Below are 17,230 nucleotides of genomic sequence, written 5' to 3' on the forward strand. Positions count from 1 at the left end.
CCACCAGTTTTTGATGCATTGGCCATTCTTGTTCCAAGTAGCCCAAGTGATGGAGTAACCACCATTTTTTGAGGGAGACCAGTACTACACAGTGGCAGATTTTCCTTGTCTTAGTTTTGTCCTGCTACTCCTAGTTATAAACTCATCTATCATACTAAATTCCTCTCCAGCATTGCTGTTCACCCACTTGAAACAGCTGTAGGTTTATGGCCCCTCTGCTCAGGATGTATATAGAAAGCACAACCTCCTCCAAAATCTGCTCACTACTGTTCCTCTACTTGACTTTTCCCATCCATTGTAAGCTTACATGAGCAGAAAGTTACCCTTGCTGGTCATGCATCAGTGAGCTCCAGCACTACTATCCCAAGAGCTTTGAAGGCTGTTTTTCATGGGCTGGTATTGGTACTCAAGTGCCCCAGCAAATGCTGTTTCTTTTCTCCATTCTTAAACACAGCAAGCCTGGTACTCAAAGCCTCTGCAGTGTACTTGCCCTGTGAAGGTGGGTCAGCTGGAAAGGAGCTCGGGATAAGGCCATGTTGAGCAGTCTAGGTGCTGACTGCATCAGCCACTTACAGCTGGGTAGTTACTCTTCGTGGAGGCTGGTGGTGTTTGCTCTGGCTCAGTGCCCAGCTTTACCTTTTCCATGTTGGAGGTAGCTTCCAAGACACTTCCACCCCAGTAAAATGCAGTCTACTTTATTAACTAATTATATACAGGAAGAGCTCTATTTGCATTTCAAACAAGTTGTTTCCAGAACAGTGGATTTAAAAACAAAGTCATGGTCCCCTGTAACCAACCCTGTGATACAGCTGGAACAAGCTATAGCTCAACTAAAAGGCACTACCCCCAATTGTTTCCTAAAGGCACTTAGATTTAAAAAAAAGCAACAAAAGACAGTTTATTTGCAACAGAATTCAGAGCCTAGGAGTTGAGTGAACACTGTAATTCATCCAAGGTCACAATCAGGAGGTACAGTCTGAAAACATACTTGCATACAGCCCATCATACATTATCTTTAAGCTTGTTAAATAAATGTATTAAGAACAATTATTAGTCATTGGAGGGGGGCTTTCCTCCAATAGAAGTTTAGTGTCAGCATCAGGAGGTCTGCCTCAAACACTCCTGCAAAAGATTCCAGGCAGGAAAAGGGGTGTTACTAGAAGGTGCTCTAGAGAGGTTGGCAAATCAACCAGCCTGGGCCAGGAACACAGGGATGTTAGGACTGATGTACCATGTGGAGACTGTAACCCAGTGAGGGATGTGGCTCTGTCAGTTTATTTTATAAACGCACCACTAGATTGTCAATTTACATTTAACCACAAAGGGTAAAACCTGGCCATGGATTGAAGGCTCATGAGAAGCCCACAGAGATAATAGGGGCACACTCATTAAGTGAGCCTCAAGGCTAAGACATGGCCCTGGTCACTCTTAGCAAACTTATGAAATACAATGATTCAGGCTAGTAAAGTCTATGAACATTGTGAGACAGCAGGGTCTCATCAAGCAGAGAAAGCATGCTGCAACCAGGGTAGAGTAGAGAGGCACAATTCACGTATGGAGGATGGGGAAGAGTAGTTTTGAATTGTACTTGTTACCAATGTGCCCCTCTCTTCCTCTCCCAGCCTTGGCCTGACTAGCATCAGAACATACTTCACCCACTTGAGCCAGTGCCAACCCCTCTAGTGAAGTTACTTAATGGCTCCATGCCCTGAAGTTTAACAGCTAGGAGGCAGAAAGGAGGGAGTTGAGGGGGGGCCTAAGTGCTATGACAGGAGAGAATTGTTTGAAGTACATTAGGAGGCTTTTTCCTTCCATGATGCAGCTGGTACAGGCCACTGCTGGAGAGAGGACATCAGTCTGGCTGGAACTTTGCTGCACTATTGTACCCTGCCTAGTTTTCACTGTACATTAGTTACTCCTCAGGAGGCCACTCCTTCCACAGCACCTTGGACATTTATTTGGGTCTGGAAAACACCGGGACTGTAAAGGGAAGAACCTGCACTGCCAGGCATGGAAGAATGGAGCCAGGAGTCTTCCTTATCTCCCGTCAAAATCCCAGAAGGGGTAGTCACATCTGATCCCCTTGATTTTCATTCACATGCTGATCAGCTACATGAAACAGCAAAAGCTGAAAGTGCGAGTGTGTTCATGTGTGAGCACTGGGAGAGAGCTCTCCCAGCACTCCTGGTAAACCACCTCCATGAGGCGTCTAGCTCCGAGCGCTGGGAGCCTGTCCATACTAGCGCTTTAAAGTGCTCAGACTTGCTGTGCTCAGGGGGGTGATTTTTCACACCGGAGCCAGCAAGTTAGAGCGCTATAAAATGTAAGTGTAGACAAGCCCTCAGAGTCTCTACAATGAGTACACTGTGACAAAGGAAACACTACTGCCAGTTCATCACAGCTGAGCCCATAGCCTTCTGGGACATTAACAGCTGTCAGCAGTTGCTTAAAGTAGCAACAAGCCACAATGTGCTAAGAGGTCAGTGGCTATTTGGACACGACCAGAACATGAACTGGAGTTCATGTTGGGACTGATTCTAAGGCCGTACTGACCATGCATCCCCTGGGCCAACCTAGCTTTTTCTTCCTTGCCTCTGCCATTTCTCACCCTCTGGTGATTTTATTTAATTTCAGAGCATCTGGGGATAGTAGAGTTTGTGTGAGAGGCTGCTTGAGACCACGCAGCCCTGCCCCTCACATCACATTCAGGGGCTGTAAAACAAATATCATTTTTGTAGCATCTTTCATCCCAAAGTACCTTACAAATGAGCTAATCAACTCTGAATAGCAGCAGTTCTCCAGCTTTCCCATTCCATGACACTCTTTGGGAGAGACCCAGGCCCACCTTTCCCACAGCCAGATCAAGAAGGGCTCCAAGGGCCCAAGATTGACCTTAGGCCACAGTATCAGAACCAACAATATACAGAGATCACATCAAGAACCCGATCAGTCATTTCACACCACATAGCTGCTTAGGACAGGAGATGTGGTGTAAAATAACCAGTTAAGCTGCAAGGGGATTTAAGGAGGCAGAACAGCATTTCTCCCATCAGAATCAGGCCAGCACACTCGGCTAACAGCCCACCTCCTACCCAGAAAACCAAGAGATCTTTAACAAGCGGTCAGGAACTCAGATTTACATGTCATCTCTAGCACCTTAGCAACACAGAATTCCCTAGTTCCACAGTTTAGCTGTGACTCAGAGGGAAGACCACCAACTATTGAATCAACCCTGCTGCCCACAGGGATCTCCCAGAAGGACCTGAACCCTGCCTTGTTCATGAGATCTGTTGGGCTCCTAGCACGAGGGGCCTGGCTGGAGGGTGGGAAGCTCTCCACTGGCTGCTGCCCAGCTCTGACGTTGGCATTGGTTGCTCTCCACTGGCTGCTGCCCAGCTCTGACGTTGGCATTGGTTGCTCCAGCACAGCCATGTTGAGAAGTTCCAGTTTGGTGATTATGATAAAGAAGAGTCCTCAGGGTTGGAACTCCTTTTACTGACCCTACAGTCTCTTATCCCCCAACCCTCATCTAAGAGGAGCAAGTTTTAAGGCTGCTATATCCTCCCTACACAAGTTTGGTTCTTTACCTGCCAGCCCAGCCAAGGAATTTCCTCTACAGAAATGTCAATCTTTAATAGCTTTCTTCGTGTCACTTGGTTTAACCGGAAAGAAAAAAAGAAATCACAATATTGTAAACAGTCAGAACAATAGAGCCAGCTGCTGACAATTTGCATTGAATGACAAATCTGAGTCTAACAGCACATGGCTGCAAATCGTGATGAAATCAACAGGGCTTCAATGGTTTATTTAAAGTCTCTTTCTACTACTTAAAAATGCAATTGCTGATTTGCATATGGCGAGTACATTTCCATGATCAGTAAGCCGAAGTGGCCAGTTTGAAATGTTCCTGCTGTTCAGAGCTGAGCAGAGCAAGAATACAGCAGAAAACCAGCAACATTAAACAGACTTGAAAGCGGCCCCAGTCTGGCCCAGATACAATATGCCCACTGGAGTTAATAAGAATGGTGCACACTTCTCGGAGCAGACCTGAGCCCACTAGCCTCTGGTGATTTACCAGCAGCACTCTAATTTTGTGGACAGAAGTTTCTACAAACTGTCCCAGAGGGTTTTGCTGGCCCAGAGGTCAGTCACATCCCCGCCTCCCTCCCCCAGGCATTAAGTACAGAATTTTTTAGAAAATTAAAATAGCCATTGTCACATACTGGCTCCTTTATCGACCATTCATAAAACCCCCAGATCTGAGCATTTATTCTTTAAAAATAAAATGCTTTAAAAGGACAGTTCAATAATCTTGTAAATATCTACTTGCTACATAATTTCAATCAGGGAAAATCTACAAATACAACATAAATCGTGGTCAAGGGTGGCTCTGGTGTGACCTCAAGAGCTGGTCCATCTAGCGTGGGTGCCAGGCTGCTTGGTGGGAAATCCCCAACACCAGGAATCCCTGTGAGCTGCCCAGACATTGTCCTGACTAGGACATTGGTGGTAAAACACACACTGATTTTCATGGTGTATGTTGCTTCTCAGTCAGCCGGGGAATGATCCTCATCCTCTTGGTGACTGCAGTTAGAGTGAGCGAAGGGGCAGAGAGAGGCTCTCGCTCTGTGTCCAGCATTAATGGCAGTGCTCCGTGATATCCACAACAACTGCCTTTTTCCAGCTGAAGAGGAAGTAGCCAGTGCCTGCACCTGCTGCCACAGCTATGCAGAGGTATGCATTGTAGGTCATGAAGATCAGCATGAGGAAGTAACTGACCACCACTTGTATGATGTGCAGCACTGTCTGCAGGAGATGAGGGAAGCTCAGCATCTGTTGTCTGAGGAATCAGAAAAATATGACCAGTCAGTGAACAAGAGTCACAGGATGGGAAATGCAGGGTCCCCGCAGAGAGAAAATAACCCATGGGCTGGGAATGCCAAGTTACATAACATAAGCCCGGCCGTACTGGGTCAGACCATAGGTCCAACCACCCCAGTATCCTGCCTACCGACAGTGACCAATGCCAGGTGCCCCAGAGGGAGTGAACCTAACAGGTAATGATCAAGTGATCTCTCTCCTGCCATCCATCTCCACCCTCTGACAAACAAAGGCTAGAGACACCATTCCTCACCCATCCTGGCTAATAATGGACTTAACCTCCATGAATTTATCCAGTTCTCTTTTAAACCCTGTTATAGTCCTAGCCTTCACAACCTCCTCAGGCAAGGAGTTCCACAGGTTGACTGTGTGAAGAACTTCCTTTTATTTGTTTTAAACCTGCTGCCCATTAATTTCATTTGGTGGCCCCTAGTTCTTATATTATGGGAGCAAGTAAATAACTTTTCCTTATTCACTTTCTCCACACCACTCATGATTTTATATACCTCTATCATAGCCCCCCTTAGTCTCCTCTTTTCCAAGCTGAAAAGTCCTAGCCTCTTTAATCTCTCCTCATATGGGACCCGTTCCAAACCCCTAATCATTTTAGTTGCCTTTCTCTGAACCTTTTCTAATGCCAGTATATATTTTTTGTGATGAGATCACATCTGTACGCAGTATTCAAGATGTGGGTGCACCATGGATTTATATAAGGGCAATAAAATATTCTCCGTCTTATTCTCTATTCTTTTTTAATGATTCCTAACATCCTGTTCGCTTTTTGACTGCCACTGCACACTGTGTGGACGTCTTCAGAGAACTATCCACGATGACTCCAAGATCTTTTTCCTGATTAATTGTAGCTAAATTAGCCCCCATCATATTGTATGTATATTTGGGGTTATTTTTTTCAAATGTGCATTACTTTACATTTAACCACATTAAATTTCATTTGCCATTTTGTTGCCCAATCACTTAGGTTTTCTCAGATCTTTTTGAAGGTGGCCATGAAACACCAAGAGAGATGGGATAGTAAAGGGCAGAGATCTCCTGTCATGTGTATTTGTCCTAGATGACTAGAATGTCCTCCATGAAGCTGGGTGCTTTGTAATAAAACCGGTTATTCCTGGATAAGGAATAATGAGGTTCACAGAGTGATCACAGCTGCTAAGGTTTGAGGATCAAAATCATTCCAGCTCATTTTACTACCTGGCCCTCATTGCCAGCCACACAGGGCAGCTTGTCTGCAAACAGAGGCCTTGACCACTTGTGGGCACAGAAAGATCCTTTGGTGCCTTATGTAAGAATAGGCAGAGAGTCTAGTGTCCTGGCCAAATTAAAATGTGGAAACAGCACACCTCCCTACGAGCTTCCCCTGCTTTTATTTGTTGTTTCCCTTTTCGTAAAAAGGGCCTCCTGTGGCTGATGCAGAGTAGCTGTTGCATTCCCTTCCCTCCAAAAAAGGGAGCTGCAGGTTCCTGTATTTATAGTTCATTCTTTAGGCTCCTTCAGGATGAAGCGTGTACAAGCATGAAGTTAGTTTTACTGCAGAGGACTTTTTGATCTGCCTAGAATTTGCTATGTTTCAGTCTTCGTGTTTTCTGCTGAGATGAGCAGGGTTTGTGTTAGAAGGAAAGTGGATTCTTACCCAACTGTTTTGTGCGTCTCCATCAAAGTGGTGCCATTTGGTCCCGGGACAGGCATGGAGTTGTAGCGAATGCTGACCTGTGATTTACGGAGCAGACTCTCCCGGGCTATTTTGAGGCCCTCATAAAACATGGCTAGGAAGAAGACTGCGACAAAAGCACCAGCCATTTCTGATAGACAGGAAAGGACAAAACAAGGTTACTGACTCTGCACAGGATGAGTCATCTGCTTCAAGCACACAGAGAAAAGCACCTAACAATCCAACAAACAGCTCCCACCACACAGGCCACAGGGAGTGTGATGTCCAACCCCATAAAGTGAAACTCTCAACCACATTCGCTAAGGCTTGTGCAACACTCAAATAGTGACACGGAAGTCATCCCATCACCTTCAGCCTCTGTGCCCCAATTTCCAACCTGTTAACATCTTGCCCTGGACACTCTAGGAACCTATGACCTCATGGGGTGGGGTCATTCAGACAAGACTGACCAGTAGCAAGCCTTTGGTTTGGCCTGGGGTGAGCAACAAGTCAGCTGCTTTGCTAAAATAGCTTTACTAACCTCCAGGTGTATTGATCACTAGTCCAGAAAACAGCAGCGGCACGTTCTTGTAGCTGAAGTGGAAAGTCATGTCCTGGCCAAGACAGAAAAATCATTTAAAACCTCAGCAAGATGTGTAAGCTCCAAGGGAGGGAGACAAAGCTTCACAGAACACACAGACAAGTCCTAAGAAAGTTAAATGGAAGGACTTTCTTACAATATAACTAGAGTTAACCTTGGAGGCAGTTCATTCTGGTCAGTAACTAAGTACATAGTTGAAATAACATTCTACCGCAAACCTAGTGTAGCACTGCGGTCTGTGTTTCTGCTAGGTATTGCTGTGCACACTCCAGTTACAGCTATAACTAGTCCCTTGTCCATTTGTAACTAACTATTTTAATTGAAAAGTCACTGGATTTTACTCTAAAAATTTCTCCAGCAGCATTTTTATTACTTTGCCTATATGTAAATTTCAATCATCAGTGGATTTTTTTTGTCAGTTTGTGTGTGCACGGTGATTAACATTTATCCATAAAAATCTAACCCTTCAAACCCTACCTATAAAACTTAAATAAAGGGCTTATTGTTTTGTTAATTTCTTTTTAAAAAGTGATCCCACGTAGATCATTAAGGTGTGCCCAGTGTGTTGTCTGAAGATGCACAGTTCTGTGGCGATGCACCTTTTTTTTTTTTTTTTCCAGTGTTAAAAAGATCTAGTGGATTTTCTCCCTTCTGTGAATCTTACTGGCAGATGTCTTCAGGTTATAAAAAGATGACAATGTAAATTAAAGACAGAACAGAGAGAGAGAGGGGATGCTTCTTCTTCAGGCCACTAACAGAAGTTACTAGATCACAGGCCCTGGTTTTCATGGGGGACTTCAATCACCCCGATATCTGCTGGGAGAGCAATACAGCAATGCACAGACAATCCAGGAAGTTTTTGGAAAATGTAGGGGACAATTTTCTGGTGCAATTGCTGGAGGAACCAACTAGGGGCAGAGCTCTTCTTGACCTGCTGCTCACAAACAGGGAAAAATTAGTAGGGGAAGCAAAAGTGGATGGGAACCTGCGAGGCAGTGACCATGAGATGGTCAAGTTCAGGATCCTGACACAAGGAAGAAAGGAGAGCAGCAGAATATGGACTCTGGACTTCAGAAAAGGAGACTTTTCTGCTGATGGGCAGGATCCCCTGGGAGAACAACATGACGGGGAAAGGAGTCCAGGAGAGCTGGCTGTATTTTAAAGAATCTTTATTGAGGTTGCAGGAACAAAACCATCCCAATGTGCAGAAAGAATACTATGTATGGCAGGCGACCAGCTTGGCTTAACAGTGAAATCCTTGCACACAACACAAACACAAAAAAGAAGCTTACAAGAAGTGGAAGATTGGACAAATGACTAGGTAGGAGTATAAAAATATTGCTCAGGCATGCAGGAGTGAAATCAGGAAGGCCAAATCACACTGGAGTTGCAGCTAGCAAGGGATGTTAAGAGTAACAAGAAGGGTTTCTACAGGTATGTTAGCAACAAGAAAGTGGTCAAGGAAAGTGTGGGCCCCTTATTGAATGGGGGAGGAAACCTAGTGACAGAGAATGTGGAAAAAGCTAATGTACTCAATGCTTTTTTTGCCTCTGTCTTCACAAACAAGGTCAGCTCCGAGACTACTGCACTGCGCAGCACAGTATGGGGAGGAGGTGACCAGCCCTCTGTGGATAAAGAAGTGGTTCAGGACTATTTAGAAAAGCTGGACGAGCACAAGTCCATGGGGCTGGATGCACTGCATCTGAGGGTGCTAAAGGAGGTGGCAGATGTGATTGCAGAGCCATTGGCCATTATCTTTGAAAACTCATGGTAATCGGGGGAGGTCCAGGATGCCTGGAAAAAGGCTAATGTAGTGCCCATCTTTAAAAAAGGGAAGGACGACAACCAAGGGAACGACAGGCCTTTTAGCCTCACCTCAGTCCCTAGAAAAATCATGGAGCAGGAATCAATTTTGAAGCACTTAGAGGAGAGGAAGGTGATCAGGAATAGTCAACATGGATTCACCAAGGGAAAGTCATGCCTGACCAACCTGCTTGCCTTCTATGATGAGATAACTGGCTCTGGGGATACGGGGAAAGCGGTGGACGTGTTATTCCTTGACTTTAGCAAAGCTTTTGATACAGTCTCCCACAGTATTCTTGCCAGCAAGTTAAAGAAGTATGGGCTGGATGAATGGACTATATGGTGGATAGAAAGCTGGCTAGATCATCAGGCTCAACAATGGCTCCATGTCTAGTTGGCAGCTGGTTTCAAGCGGACTGCCCCAAGGGTCGGTCCTGGGGCCGGTTTTGTTCAATATCTTCATTAATGATCTGGAGAATGGCGTGGATTACACCCTCAGCAAGTTTCCAGATGACACTAAACTGGAAGGAGTGTTAGATACCCTGGAGGGTAGAGATCGGATACAGAGGGACCTAGACAAATTGGAGGATTGGGCCAAAAGAAATCCGATGACATTCAATGGACAAATGCGGAGTCCTGCACTTAGGACAGAAGAATCCCATGCACTGCTACAGACTAGGGACCGAGTGGCTAGGCAGCAATTCTGCAGAAAAGGACCTAGAAGCTGGATATGAGTCAACAGTGGGCCCCTGTTGTCAAGAAGGCTAACAGCATTTTGGGTTGTATAAGTAGGGGCATTGCCAGCAGCTGGAGGGACGTGATCATTCCCCTCTATTCGGCATTGGTGAAGCCTCATCTGGAGTACTGTGTCCAGTTTTGGGCCCTGCACTACAAGAAGCATGTGGAAAAATTGGAAAGAGTCCAGCGGAGGACAACAAAAATGATTAGGAGGCTGGAGCACATGACTTATGAGGAGAGGCTGAGGGAACTGGGATTATTTAGTCTGCAGAAGGGGGGAATTTGATAGCTGCTTTCAACTACCTGAAAGGGGGTTCCAAAGAGGATGGATCTAGACTGTTCTCAGTGGTACTAGATGACAGAACAAGGATTAATGGTCTCAGGTTGCAGTGGGGGAGATTTTGATTGGATATCAGGAAAAACATTTTCACTAGGAGGGTGGTGAAGCACTGGAATAGATTACCTAGGGAGGTGGTGGAATCTCCTTCCTTAGAGGTTTTTACGGTCAGGCTTGACAAAGCCCTGGCTGGGATGATTTAGTTGGGGGTTGGTCCTTGTAAAGATGCGTGACTCACCCCTGCGGCACCTCCTGCTGGTCGCTTCTGGGAATTAGCTTGTCCAGCCTCTGGAGCACCCTGTGCAGGCTGGTGTCCTGCTTGTAGCTGGCCCCCGTGTTCCTCCCAGACCCCGGTGCCCCTTTACCCTGGGGCTGCCCCCTGGCAATACCCCCACCAATCTCTATGGGTCTCCCCTCTCTGGGAAACCCCCAACCCTCTAATCCCCACCTTGCCTCAGTCTGGGCTACTGCCAGTCATCGCCAAGCCCCCGCTCCCTCAGGCAGACTGCAGTGTAAAAGCCACTCATCATAGGCAAGAGGGTTCAGACCTGCTGCCTTCCTGTGCCTCCCAGTACCTCTATGGGTCTTGGACCAGGCCCTGCAGCCTTGGGAGTTGCCAGCCTAGAGCTACCCTGCTCCTATGGCTCTCCCCAGTCCTGCTTCACTTCCAGTACCCTTACTGCAGGCAGTCTGGAGAGAGACTCCTCCTGGGCCTCTGGCTCACAGCCTTTTATACAGGCCAGCTGTGGCCTGATTGGGGCGTGGCCCAGCTGCAGCTGCTCTGCCAATCAGCCCAGCTTTTCTCCTGCCCCAGCCCTCTGCCAGTGCTGTTTTAAGCCCTTCCAGGGAGGAGCAGGGGACCACCCCACTACAGTCCTGCTTTGAGCAGGTGCATGGACTAGATGACCTCTTGAGGTCCCTTCCATCCCTGATATTCTATGATACACACACTCTACAAGTATTGATGAGAGAGCTTCACAGAAGAGAGTCCTGACTCCACCGGCATAACAGAAATGAAGGGTGGGTGTCTGGGCTGGTACCAGCAGGATTCAGGAAGCTGTAATAGCAGGGAGGGAAGCCACCCATCTCATTTCACATGGCAAACCAGACAGCAGCAAATGCCAAGTGAATGGAATGGCCCCTCTCTCCAGTGGGCCACAGTATGCAGGGTCCACTTAATCATAGAATATCAGGATTGGAAGGGACCTCAGGAGGTCATCTAGTCCAACACCCTGCTCAAAGCAGGACCAATCCCCAGACAGATTTTTAACCTAGTTCCCTAAATGGCCCCCTCAAGGATTGAACTCACAACCCTGGGTTTAAGGAGGCCAATGCTCAAACCACTGAGCTATCCCTCCCCACTTACAGGAGCAGCATCTGCAGTGGCTGCCACATAACATTTAGTATGAAAATGGGTGCAAAGACACAACTCTCAGTCCTAGGGGGAGGAACAGTTTGTAAGGGAAAAAGCAGCACAAATACCAGAAAGCTAGTGGAGCCAGTCAGTAAGGTATTTCCACCTGTAGTGAGAGGAGAACAATGGAGACAGACAGCCAGGGTGGATTAGAGGGAAAGTTTCTGTCTCCCTCTGCTGGCAAGAGGGCGCTGTGACAGTGCCACCCATAAGGCTTTATGGAAATATGCTTTTATATATATATATATATATATATATATATATATATATATATATATATATATATATATATAAAAACTAGAATGAGTTTTATGCTACATATGCCATGTAACATATCTCTGTAAAGGTCATGATCTACTGAATCTATTAATCCTATTTGGATGCACGTATCATTTTTGTAATCGAAGTTATGAATACTGGCTGCATACTTGTTTGATTCTAAGTAGTCTGTAGTGAAGCAGTTGGTCGGCTTCCTGAGAAAAGACTATTCTCAATAAGTGCCCCATTAAGAAACACTTAAGCCAACAATGAACTTGGAGACACCAATCCACATCTGGACTTTCCCAGGAACCTGGCTGGTAAGGAACTCAGTCATGCATGGACATGTGACTTGCCCAGGTGACTCCAATACTCCATTTTGTACCTGGACTTTGCATAGGAGAGAGGTGGGGGTCTCCACCCACAAGAGAAAGTCTATTTAAGCCCAGGGGAGACCCCTCCATTTTGTCTTCAGCTGGCTAAAGAGAGAGCCTCTCCAACCCCAAAGATACCTGAAAGAAACTGGAACAAAGGACAGTGAAAGGGGTGTGAGTGATTACTGGACCCAGACTAAAAGGAGATTAGTCTGTAAAAGGAAGCTTACCGGTGAGATTATCTGTATTCAGTTTGATTAGACATAGATTTGCATGTTTTATTTTATTTTGCTTGGTGACTTACTTTGTTCTGTCTGTTACTACTTGGAACCACTTAAATCCTACTTTCTGTATTTAATAAAATCACTTTTTACTTATTAATCAACTCAGAATATGTGTTAATACCTGGGTGGGCAAACAACTGTGCATATCTCTCTATCAGTGTTATAGAGAGTGAACAATGGGCTGTAGCCCACGAAAGCTTATGCTCTAATAAATTTGTTAGTCTCTAAGGTGCCATAAGTACTCCTGTTCTTTTAACAATTTATGAGTTTACCCTGCATAAGCTTTATACAGGGTAAAACGGATTTATTTGGGTTTAGACCCCATTGGGAATTGGGCATCTGAGTGTTAAAGACAAGAACACCTCTGTTAGCTGCTTCCAGGAAAGCCTACAGCTGTTAGGGGACATGATTCAGACCTGGGTCTGGGTTTGCAGCAGGCTAGTGAGTCTGGCTCAAACCAGGCAGGGCACTGAAGTCCTAAGCTGACAGGGCAGAAAAGCAGGGGCAGAAGTAGTCTTGGCACATCAGGTGGCAGCTCCCAAGAGGGTTTCTGTGATCCAACCCATCACAGGCTCCTATGCCCTCTCCCAATCAGTAGAGCAGGGGTGGGCAAACCACAGCCTGTGGAACCATCCTGCCCGGCCCCTGAGCTCCCGGCTGGGGAGGCTCCCCCCGGCCCCTCCCCCACCTTCCCCCTCCCCCAGAGCCATGTGGGCAGCACTCTGGGGGGGTGGGGCAGCGTGTCAAGGGGGTGGGGGGCGGGGCCGGGGTGTTGGATAAGGGGCAGGGAGTCGTGGGGGGGGGCAGTCAGGGGACAGGGAATGGGGGTTGGATAGGACGTGGGAGTCCTGGGGGGCAATCAGGGGACCAGGAGCGAGGGGGGTTGGATGGCAGTGGGGTCCTGGGGGGGGTGATTACGGTTGGGGGTGTTTCGGGAGGGGTGGTCAGGGGACCAGGAGCGAGGGGGGTTGGATGGGTTGGGAGTTCTGAGGGGGGCAGTCAGGGGGCGGGAAGTGGGAGGGGGTCTGATGGGGGCAGAGCCAGGCTGTTTGGGGAGGCACAGCCTTCACTACCCAGCCCTCCATACAATTTTGCAACCCCAATGTGGCCCTTGGGCCAAAAAAAGTTTGCCCACCCCTACAGTAGAGGAAACAACATGGTGATTGACACACAAACTGGCACCCCCAAGATACTGTACATTCAGCCTGGCACTGTCCTGCACTCAGGGCATGGGGATGAGTTAAGGAATGGGGTTGGGCTTGGTTACTTTGATTCAATCATAACTTAGATCCTTCTCTCATTTATTACAGTGAATGTTCTTCACAGAGCTGGTTAATGTTCTTGCTAAGAGCTCAGGTGAAGAGTTCTATTCCAGGAGTTCTCAAATGGGGGTCAGGACCCCTCAGGGGGTCACGAGGTTATTACATGGGGGGGGTCGCGAGCTGTCAGCCTCCACCCCAAACCCCACTTTGCATTCAGCATTTATAATGGTGTTAAATATATAAAAAAGTGTTTTTAATTCATAAAGGGGGTCACACTCAGAGGCTTGCTATATGAAAGGGGTCACCAATATAAAAGTTTGAGAACCACTGTTCTATTAATTTCCTTTTGTCTATAGGAGAATCCCAGTAAGGAAAGACCACATGTTCTTTGGTCCAAGTGACTGAGCAGCTATCCCAGCAAATGCCTAGAGAGGCCCTTCCAGAAACACTCAGGCTTTCATGCATGTCTTCTGCTCACAAAAGGTGGGGTGCCAAGCATGCAGGCTACCTTCTGCAAGGGAAGCACAGGTTGCAATAAAATGAGCCCAACTCTTGAACACATTTCATATGACCGAATATCCTCTGGGGAAACTGCCCTTGTTGCCTCTCCCAGCTCAGACACACAAACCAAGGCAGGACAGATTTTCATTTGTTAGCAGCTGCCACTGAAGACAGAACAGCACATTTGGGGCAAGCAGCAATATTAGAGGATTTAAAGAATCCTTGTAGAGAAACACCTCTCAGGAAGTGAGCTCAGCAACTGGGTGGATGGATTTAGTACTACTAAGTCATGTCCTCCCTGCAGCTAAACCTTAATAAATAAGCATTTTAGAAAACTGATTCTGACTCCTTGCTACAAAGAGCCACCTGTTCAGGGAGGCAAAAGTCTTTGGATTTTGGAAACTGAGCTCAGCTTAAGCTCTAGATGATGTGTACTTTTCTGGACTTCACTTACCATCATCATCATCCCTTCTCCATGATTGTGCCCCGGTGATGTTGTAGGGTGATGATGTTCCGAGGTCGGATGATAATGCTCAGAGGTGGATGCCATGGAGCTGTTCATCATATGGTGGCTGGACATCTTTACTGCAGAGTTGTCAATGATGGCACACACAGGACAGTGGGAGCCTTGAAGAAAGATGGAATAATGGACGTTAGGGCAAGAGTCACAGGAAACCCTTCCCCAAACAGAAGGCAGTTTCTATTGTCCACAAAGAAGAAGTCAGGCCTCCAACAAGCCACACCCTGAGAACTGCTGTCCTAGAGATGTGGCTCATAGCTTGGGACATACCATCATCCCTCAAGCTCCTTACACAGAACTCAAAGCAAACATTGCATTTCCAATGAGGTGTGTGTCCATTAGGTTAATTTCTTTAATATCTTTGCAACTCTCTAGTGGGTGGTAGGCACACAAGGTCGCTACCCTGAAGAACCTACAATCCAATTGAGAAAACATGCAGCAGGGAAGAAAGGATCCTTTTAAACTCATTAAGTGAAAAAGTCTCCTCTAAACTCCAGACATTGAACATGCAAAAGCTGACTTTTGTTGCTTCAGAATCTAATTGCTCCCAAGCCCCATTTTAATTTAATCTATCAAAAGATCAGATTCACAATAATTCTCCTAATTGGCAGCCATGCATTTGATTGGGAACAGGTCTATCCAAAAATTGAATTAGTTTGGGACAAGAGTTATTGCTCATGAAAAGGTCTGGAATAGCCCCAGGCAAGCCAGTCACATTTTGAGGAACTTTCGTTCTTCACCTCTCCCCTATAATTACTTTAGACATAATGAGAGAGAGAGGGGAAAAAAAAAAAAACATATAGAAGGCTGCAAATCCAAACCCATTAAATCTGTTTACTGCAAATCAAGTGGGTCTGGACAGGCACTTTAGAACAAGGAGAGAGCAAATAAATGGTTAATGGTGGTCATGGTTTCTCCCCCTCCCTGGGGTGAGGCGCCTGTCACAGGAGCTGATCTCAAAATGCTCTGCAGAGTAAAAGAGCAAAGGCAGAAAGGGATTAAGGGTTCAGAGGAGATTTAGAAAGGAGCTGAAGAGTCAGTGAGGCATAGGGATACAGAGAAGGGGACAACTTATACCTCATATCAAACATTGAAGTGAATGATATAGCTAATGTAATCTACTGGGCAGAGGGGGAAGAAAGAATCCCTCTTTCCATATTTGCTGTTCAAACCCAAGGGTTTGGCATGAGGAGTACAGAGGCCACACAGGCATGATCAGACTATGAGTAAATTAAGGGAATATTAAGGGCTAGTGCAAATAGCAGAAGAAAGTCACTACTGTATCCTCAGCGCTCTCACCTGGGAGCAAGCAATACAGGTGGGCTCAGTGTATTTGTTCAATGCATCCGAAGAGCCTATTGCCTCATCTACATGCACATACAACTGTTAAATTTCAAAGCCAAAGAGCCAGAGTGGAGGAAACACACACACACATGCGCGCCTCAAATCTCTCCTGCCCAAGCAAAGGGGCAAACAACTGTACAGCCCTGTATATTAGGTCATGCAAGAGACATGCTGCATGGGCACTGCAGAGCAACCAAGGCCTTGGGCAGAAGCACGGTGCCTCAAATAGACAGTGACTCAGGAGACCTGGGCTCTCTTCCCAGCTCTACCACCAATTTGCCGTGTGGTCTTAGGCCTGGTCTACACTAACCCCCCAATTCGAACTAAGGTACGCAACTTCAGCTACGTGAATAACATAGCTGAAGTCGACGTACCTTAGTTCGAACTTACCGTGGTCCAGACGCGGCAGGCAGGCTCCCCCGTCGACTCCGCGTACTCCTCGCGCCGAGCAGGATTACCGGAGTTGACGGCGAGCACTTCTGGGTTCGATTTATCGCGTCCAGACAAGACGCGGTAAATCGAACCCAGAAGTTCGATTGCCTGCCGCCGAACCAGCGCGTAAGTATAGACAAGCCCTTAGTTAAGTCATTTAGCACCAGTCCTGAAGGATCTCCCAGTGCTTGACAAAACTGAAAAGCATTGCTCTGCTCCCCTTGGAGAGATGTGCTAGGTAGCCCTATTGACTACAACAGACTGTGCTCTGCGTCCTTTATGGTCTAGGATTCTATTCACAACAAAATGATCCAATTTTAAAAAAAAACAATGAAATGAAAACCCACCAGCTACAGGAGACAGTGGGAAGGGGAGTGTTGTGTGCAGAAGAGATGGAGAAAGGTCTTCAATATGGGAGCAATGGTGATCAGGAAACAAACCAGCTTTTGCAGAAGTTTTTAGGTGGTTGGGAAGTGGAAGTGGAGAGGCTGAGATAAGCACACCAGAAACTGATGCAGGCTGGAGTGAGCTCTGAGTTTACCAGTGCTCTCAAACTTTTTTACTGGTGACCCCTTTCACATAGCAAGCCTCTGAGTGTGACCCCCCTTATAAATTAAAAACACTTTTTTATATATTTAACACCATTATAAATGCTGGAGCAAAGCAGGGTTTGGGGCAGAGGTTGACAGCTCACGACCCCCCCATGTAATAACCTTGTGACCCCCTGAGGGGTCCCGACCCCCAGTTTGAGAACCCCTTTAAGCTAAATAATTAAGTGATGTTTCCAGAGTTTGAGGATTTTGTGCATTCTGCCA

At 46.6% G+C, this 17,230-nt stretch overlaps 1 protein-coding gene across 1 annotated transcript in view; it reads right to left on the minus strand.

The window, feature by feature from the left end:
* Positions 1-3,790: 3,790 nt before the first annotated feature.
* SLC31A1 (solute carrier family 31 member 1) overlaps positions 3,791-17,230 on the minus strand; it is a 75,331-nt gene continuing 61,891 nt past the window's right edge. The window contains exons 2-5 of the mRNA XM_065418738.1: positions 14,574-14,746; positions 7,089-7,161; positions 6,530-6,698; positions 3,791-4,840 (exon numbers count right to left, since the gene is read on the minus strand). Of these exons, the coding sequence (XP_065274810.1) occupies positions 4,639-4,840; positions 6,530-6,698; positions 7,089-7,161; positions 14,574-14,699 (570 nt within the window). The 5' untranslated portion in view covers positions 14,700-14,746 and the 3' untranslated portion in view covers positions 3,791-4,638. The remainder of the gene's footprint in view (positions 4,841-6,529; positions 6,699-7,088; positions 7,162-14,573; positions 14,747-17,230) is intronic.

The sequence above is a fragment of the Emys orbicularis genome, chromosome 18 (assembly GCF_028017835.1).
Source record: "Emys orbicularis isolate rEmyOrb1 chromosome 18, rEmyOrb1.hap1, whole genome shotgun sequence".
NCBI lineage: Eukaryota > Metazoa > Chordata > Testudines > Emydidae > Emys > Emys orbicularis.